The following is an 8186-nucleotide window of genomic DNA, read 5'->3' as shown; positions in this document are numbered from 1 at the left end:
TGAGTAAATAGAACAGGTTTTGAGACAGCACGGCTACTGTGTATATATATTCTGTGAACACATTAAACCTTAGTAGTGTTTTTACTTTAGTACAAACACAGATATGAGTGCTCTTGTAGCTAATGATCTTGAAGACAATACAGTAAAACCAAAGTTTGCAGTTGAATGATACCTCACGCAAAGTTTGCATTCATTTGATTTTACAACTTCATACGGATAAATAATGATAAGCATCATATTTAATGAGGAAGCAATATTGTAGCCTATAGGCCTATATATATAGGCCTATATATATATATATATATATATATATATATATATATATGTATAACATATAATATAAAATCAAGATAGCCGTTAACACTGTTATATATATAAATCATTAAAGAAAGATAAATACATTTTTGAATAAAGGACATGATAGTACATCGTATAGCATAGCTCTCAACGAATGCTGTCCTATAAATAAATAAATTGTAATAAAATGCCTCTTACGGGATTCGAAACTATGACCTCTCACTCTCAAGGCATACATATATACATATAATAACTAAGGCACTATATGTATGTTGCCAAGAGATGATAAACATATACATACATATAATGCAGGGGCGGATCCATAGATGTCCGAAAAGTGGGGGCGAAAGTGGGTCCGATTAAGATAGCATTACCCTCGGTTCGGTCCATACCCCCGCAAAATTTCTGTGTTGTAGACGCCCGAATATAACCTAAGGGGTTTTGGACGATCATTTTTTCTTTTCTAACTTAGACGGTCCGCCCTTGCAATGTTAATAACAAACAGGCTAAATCAGTGTTCTTAAAATCTGTCTTTGAATTTGTTTAATTTTTCGTTTCTATTTTCGTTCGTTTAATTAGGATAATAGTTATAAAAAGAAATAATGATAATACCAATAGATGCTATTTTTCTTTTTTAATAAGAAAAACTTTCTCGTACCTTGAAAATCCTTTTTTTATTTCAGAACTTCTTGCTTGAAACCCCTTAACATTTGTATACATCACCGGAACTGTCTACATAATAATTCATGATTATTATAAGATATAGGCCAGGCCTACTACTGTGATGTAGGTTATCTTCAGGAATAATCCATTTAAACTATAGCTTCCTCGAGATGGATATTTTTCACTTTTGAATATTTTTTAAATAAAATTAATGTCAGTGTCAGTAAAATACCATTCGTTTCTAGGCTCCATAGTCCATTACATTTATATTCATTTTATCCCTACATAGTCAAACATTGATAGTAAAACATAGCAAAGGAAAGTAAATCACGTCTTCTTATGTAAGCAAATAACTATATTTTGATAAATTGTATAAAAGCGAACAATCATTATTTTGAAGAGGCATGATGACAATTAGAAGTGTTTAGATTTTAATACTATTAAAGTTATAATGACGACATAATAACTCCTCAATATATGCTTATTTGAGCACACAATGAAAATTAATTGCTTATGGGTTATTTTGGTAAATTCTCTTTGATAACAAATGCATTAAAATAATATAATTTTTCGAGTTTTATTATAATAACTGCTGCGCTCGTCTAAACATGTAATGCTGCGTAATATATTCCATGAAAAACACAATAGCAGAATGGCACTGGTGACTTAGAATAACTTAAATCGAAATTGTTATCACCTCACGCCTTGTGTCACCAAGCGAATTCCTATATCCGGAAACTGACTGTGTCTTAGCGATTTCTTGGACTGTGTTTTATTTGATGCGTTTTCTTCAGGTATTAGTTCAAGTGATCGTCTGAAATTGACGTCGCCAGATGCTGATGGTTTATGAAAATCTGCATTCTGCACCTGAACTGTCGAGGATCTCCTTTGATTGTTCGACGAATGTTGGCCATTTTTCTTTTGACGAGTAGCAGGCCTAGATTGTCTTTTAGAAGCCTTACCTGAGACTCGAGACGTTGGACGAGATCCCCTGCGTCCCCGCGATCCCGTCAGTGACGACCTGCTTCCTCTGTTCATAATAATGGCTAATGTGGAGACACGCTTTTTGTCTCTTGTAGGCGCACGCGGGATCGGTTTTGGTTGTGGTTTTACTGTCTTCCTAAACGACTGAGAGTTTTGAATTGAATAAGTTGCCATCATACTAGAGATCATGTTGCCATCATCCATTGATGATTTAGTGGTGTCAAGTTCACTGCCAACAAATGACGTTGCATAGTGTCTTTTACCTCCAGCTCTTGATGCCAGTTCAAGAAGCTCCATGGCAGAATCTATGGACTTTCCGTGGTCAGACTGCATCTGATTGCCTCTTGTCACGTGCGAATACACTGCACTTTCTGATGTTTGTGTTTGGCTTTGGATTCCTGCCCAAGACTTGCTAAGTGGATACCTTTGGATATGCGCATTACCTCGATAGGAATCGAGGCTATTTTCAGTGATATTATCATCCATTAATGGTAACCGATACATGTAATTTTGTCTTTTCTTTGCCTGTTTACGTCTAAATACCACATGATCTATTCTAGGAAAAATCATGTTTTTCTCACGGTGTTTTTCACTTTTGATTTTCTTTTCCTCATCTAGTTCATTGTCACAAACCTCGGCCCATTCGGCGGCACTAAGGTGACGCTCTCGGTCACATATTCTTGGGTTTGCATTCCCTTCGTTAAGTAACAGTTCCGCTATTTTAGGAAATTTTCGCTTGTATGCAAGAATCAAAGATGTGTTACCATCTGCGTCAACCTGATCAATCGAAATTCCCTGATTTTTCATGGCTATAAGTATCCTTCGGACAATATCTATTTTACCGCACAATACGGCATGAAACAATGCACAGCGGTTGTGATTGTCCTTCCATGATAAATGAACAAACCGTAGGCCCTTTTCCTTCATCATCCTCTTTAGTATCTTTGTCCTCCCGGCTCGACATGCGTGCTGAAAGACGCTTACCCCTTCCTGATCTGTTTCAAATTCGTCCGATCCCTTGTGTACTAAATAGCGGAACATTTTATACCGTTTCTTGTCATCTTGTATATCACATGCTATCATAAGTACAGTTTTACCTTCATGATTTTTACTGTTTATATCAACTCCACACTGAAGAAGTATTTCTATTTGGCGATAGCGAATGGACGCTACAGCATCAAACAACCTGTTAGTCATGGCTGACTATAAAACGCTAAAATACACCGATAAAAGTCCTACTTTCTTTGCAACAGTCGTCAACGGCTCAAAACAAATCCATGGTAACGACAGTTTTGCACGCACTCCACGACGTCATCGCCAGTCCCGGTCATAAATATTGTTTAACATGAAATTGTTTGTGAAAGGTTACGTGAATAGCTGATTTACTCCAGTCTAGACCATTAAATTCCCTGGTTTTCTGTAGAAATTAAACGCAGTGTTTCCGTCACGGCTCGGTCGTTCACAATACAATACGCAGGCCTACAGACAGCAGATATCTCAACTCGGAAAAGGCCTATATTCAGGTCAAGTGTAAATTAAACATCTGACAAACGTATTTATATTTATTAATGGGCGTTATGACGTCATAATGCAACGAAATCGATTTTAATTGAACAGAAAAAAAAACTTTGAATCCATCATTTAATTTTTTGGACGATTAAATCGCGTTCAATACGGCGCGTCGATCTGTCCCTTGGCAATAGGTGTATCTTGAAACTGGTTCAATATGAAGTAAGTGTCATGCTAAGGTCAGGTCGACGTGGTTGCTGTAGTAACGTTTCCATGTTAAATTAAGCGAATGAATGACATAATTTTCGGCAGCTAATGAAAAATTTACTTGGCTGATGTGCCGGCGTTCCTTTTTTTGAGACGTCCACATTACCTTCTTGATTTCATCTGTTCAAATTTTCGAGTTCGATTGTCAAAAGAGAAATGGATCCACTCACAATTTTTTTTTGTTATTGACAGTTGAACTGGTTGCTATCTTGTAGATTAACAACACAATCTGAGAAGTATTTACAAACATGTCCTGTCCAATATGATTTAACAATGGTGCCTTATCTTGTATGCTCCGAATGGTATTGTTTGTACCCACCTACTGTTGCGATCCAATCAGTGCCTCTGGGGTTATTTGCTTAATTCAACAAAACAGTACTGTACAATACTTCAAGTATCCGAATAAAAGGTAGCCTACCTTTAAGAAGTAACGCTTCATCGGCATAACCAGTTCTTTTATCTGCGACACAACCCAAATATTTTATGAACGAAATAGTGATGGATTAATTCTAAGACTTTAAAGGCGTTGGTTTTTATGGTGTCAGTTCAGTGAAAAGCGAGCATTGTGCGTTTCAGATCCAATGCACCGACACCTCCGGGTGTGTCCGCTAGAGGTTCTCAACTTGTGGTCCCATAATCAAAGCGTGAGTTTTGTTAGGACGAGCGCCTGTCGTCATTGGTTACTATGTACATAATAAACACTGAGTCGCTTGTAGTAAATTTGACAACTAGCCTCAAGGGCATGGTGTGCATTTCAAAGCTTTTAGACTTATATAAATTGAGACATTTACTTGATACATTTAATTGTCAAGTCTAACTGTCCAATAAACGTCAAAAGTTCAAAGTAAAATTTACCCGGCCCGCCATCTCCTACAGCACAATGAACTACGATGCATGGTAGCCTGTATCATACATTTTAATTATTGTCATAAGACATAATGTCCTCCATTAATGTAAGACACCTCCGGGTGTGTCCGCTAGAGGTTCTCAACTTGTGGTCCCATAATCAAAGCGTGAGTTTTGTTAGGACGAGCGCCTGTCGTCATTGGTTACTATGTACATAATAAACACTGAGTCGCTTGTAGTAAATTTGACAACTAGCCTCAAGGGCATGGTGTGCATTTCAAAGCTTTTAGACTTATATAAATTGAGACATTTACTTGATACATTTAATTGTCAAGTCTAACTGTCCAATAAACGTCAAAAGTTCAAAGTAAAATTTACCCGGCCCGCCATCTCCTACAGCACAATGAACTACGATGCATGGTAGCCTGTATCATACATTTTAATTATTTTCATAAGACATGATGTCCTCCATTAATATGTAAATGTATATTTTCCCACTAGTGATCTAATAATATCGCGTGTCTAATTTCGTTGCCATGGCAACATAAAGCTAAGAACGTTGAAATGAATAGTAAAGTGGTGTTTTTTTATGAGCGAAGGGCGGCAGTGGTAGGAGTTAATGTTCATGTGTAGTGTGACTAATGTCTTATATTGAAACAAATTAAATTCTGTCATCAGCATCAAGACTCGGGCGTGATATTTACAGGCTGAACGTGTCAATACCGGCTTGTTTGTAGCCCCACTTAGCGTTTGCTGGAATATAAAATAGGTCCTATAAGGTCTGAACAAAGTTCAAGTCAGGTTTACTGAGTTTTGGGTCTGATGTGGCCAATAAATAAAACGTAAATTCACGCTCACCCCTAGCGAGGTTTCCATGGCCTTGTTTTGGTTTAAGTATACACACTCGCCTCAATTATATCATTAAACAGAATATTAATTTAAGTAGACCAAATAACAAAAGTGAAAAGAAATATTATTTAGAAGTTTCTTCTACTGACTGACATTGAAGCATCGTCACCATATTTACTCATGTGTAGGCCTAAACGATAACTTATCATCAACGCATTATTTGAAAAATGTAGCATTGGCAAACATCCGACTGAAGACGAAAGGAATGGCTCATATGGGATTTGAAGAACGTTCTAGCCGCATAGTTACGCCAATCATACTCGGCCTACAATGTCAGTGAAATACCTACACGATACGTTTCATAATACTGTACATACTAGGCTTATTATGATGAATGGACTGAAGGAATGCTATCACAGAACATGAACGGAGGCATGAAATGAAATATTGAAAAAATAATAAGTACGCCGGTACTGTTTCAATTGCATGTCAGTGATTTCAAGTACCCGTGTGTGTTTGCTCTTTATAGCGGATTCGTATTTACTTATTAGACACTTGGCACAATGTAAACAGGCCTACTATATATATAGATATAAACATAAAAATCACAGAGACCGCCAGCCCTCAAATGGGACATAGTTATGAGCTAACAGGGTACACAAGATATGGTGCCCATATTGAGACACCTGGCCTGAACATTATCACTTATTATTAGAATGACCTGTGGAAAATATTCCTCTATAAAATAAACTAACTGGAGATCGTGGGTTCGATTCCCACCCGAATCACTTCGCATTTTGGGACGTAAGCCTACTGACTATTCAGTACGGTAACACGTCAGGTGGGCAAACAAATCATGTTTTCCTGACGCAAACAACATAAAAAAAAACTAAAAGAAATTATCAAGCACAAAATTAAACAATTTTAAAAATTGAATTCTCCTAGCCAATTGGAGAAAATCAATGAAAATGATCAGAGCATATATATTGTAATGTTATTTCATAGACCTATGATAGTTCTTATGACAATAAAAGATATACCGGTAATCCACCACATGTGTTGATTTAAGGATATAACGTGACTTGAAAAAAATGAGAAAAACAATTAAAAAAAAAAATCACAATAACTTTGTATTTTCTCGTTCATATAAACAATATATAACTCTACAACAGTCAGTAAGTAGAAATAAGTTGTTGGCTTTCACATGAAAATAGACCTATTGTTACAATGCTAAAATATAAGTTGTATTTTATTAATTATTAGTTGAAATTATAATTAATTATTTGTAGATTAATTTTAATTCTCGAAGAATACAAAAACATAGGCTAGTGTATTCATGTTTCCATGCGATGTCACTCATGTTTAACATTCATGAGCGGTTTTCGAAAATACGAGAATGATTGATGGATTTTGTGACAATAATACGCAGTGTAGTACATCTGGTAACGACCTCCTGAAAACGGAAAGCAACAAAGCAAAGAAGGATAACAATCGGATCCGGAAATGACACCGACATGAAGAAAATGCAATTAATAGAGGCTTACAGCTTGATCGATAGTTTTGTTAACACTTGATTAAATGACGATGGTTTTCACTTCATGTCCCTGAATACGTTTACAAGTTCACCAAATAATTCACAGGAAATAACATTAATTTGTTACTAACATTCGGCTATTTGCGCACTTATGAGGCCGTGACGCTCAGCCGCAAAAAAAAACAAAAAAAAAACAAGATGACAAATTTTGATTTTGACATAAACGTATAAGCACAATGCTGTCATCGATTGGGGTTATTTATGACAATGTTAGGAATCAGTTTGTTGTTTTTCGTCTAATTAGGAGTACCGAGTATGACAAGGCCTAATTAAAACATGATAGGAATAACATCGGTATAATTGTCCGTGACCTGATGAGTCATATACGGGGCTAATTAGTAGTACTAGTTATTAAAAACAATAGGCCTATTCAAAAGGCAATGGTAACTTTAGGTCCAGTGCGGACATGGGCGCAGATCATGGAGGGGGGGGGGGATTAAGGGGTTGGTCCACCACGTTTCGACCACAATGCAATTTCATAAATAAAGATGATGCCTGAAAGTTGTTGAAATGCTTGTTATACAGTGGCGTAACGCCTAGGGGCCCCTACCATAGGGGGTATCTAACATAATTTGTCCCTGACATCAACTGTAGGACATAGGGCCTATATCAATTATATAATATCCAGTGGTGGATTAAAGGTGGGCGGGGGGGGGCGGGGGGGGGGAGGGGTATCCTAAATTTGTCAAATAAAAAAAATGGAGATAAAAAGAAAATTATATTCAAATTTTAAGTCTGTGAGTGGCGATGATAATGGTGATGCTCATGGTGATGATGATGGTGATGATGATGATGATGATGATGATGATGTAGGTGATGATGGTGAAGATGATGATGGTAAAGATCTCGATGAATATGGTGATGACGATGACTTTTATTTTCTGTATGTGTTCGCACTGTCAATTCAACAATTCATTTTATTTTATGTTCACATTGCCCCGATGTTCTCATTTAAACGTCCTTAACAACACGGGGTTATTTTTCCTTCGGGTTAGCTGTCGAAGGCCCGACTGAGCAAGATAGAACTTTCCTAACTCAAGCCTGCATGGATGGTTCAATTGAACGTATCACACGGTACGGGAGGTTCAATCACACGGCATCAGGAGGTTCAATATAAAAGGCACTATTATCCTTGATATTGGAACATCAACAAGAGATACTCAGCAAGAGCCTGTAC

The 8186-nt window shown here is 36.9% G+C and overlaps 1 protein-coding gene across 1 annotated transcript; it reads right to left on the bottom strand.

The window, feature by feature from the left end:
• Nucleotides 1–918: 918 nt before the first annotated feature.
• On the bottom strand, nucleotides 919–4335 carry LOC117118563. Its single transcript, XM_033263177.1, has one exon. It carries the CDS (start codon nucleotides 3139–3141, stop codon nucleotides 1654–1656), a length of 1488 nt encoding a protein of 495 aa, XP_033119068.1. The 5' UTR covers nucleotides 3142–4335; the 3' UTR covers nucleotides 919–1653.
• Nucleotides 4336–8186: the final 3851 nt, after the last annotated feature.

Source organism: Anneissia japonica, unplaced genomic scaffold (genome assembly GCF_011630105.1).
Source record: "Anneissia japonica isolate Jap-2015-1 unplaced genomic scaffold, ASM1163010v1 scaffold3180_len207689_cov159, whole genome shotgun sequence".
Classification (NCBI taxonomy): domain Eukaryota; kingdom Metazoa; phylum Echinodermata; class Crinoidea; order Comatulida; family Comatulidae; genus Anneissia; species Anneissia japonica.
This window is presented reverse-complemented; position numbering and strand designations above follow the sequence as displayed.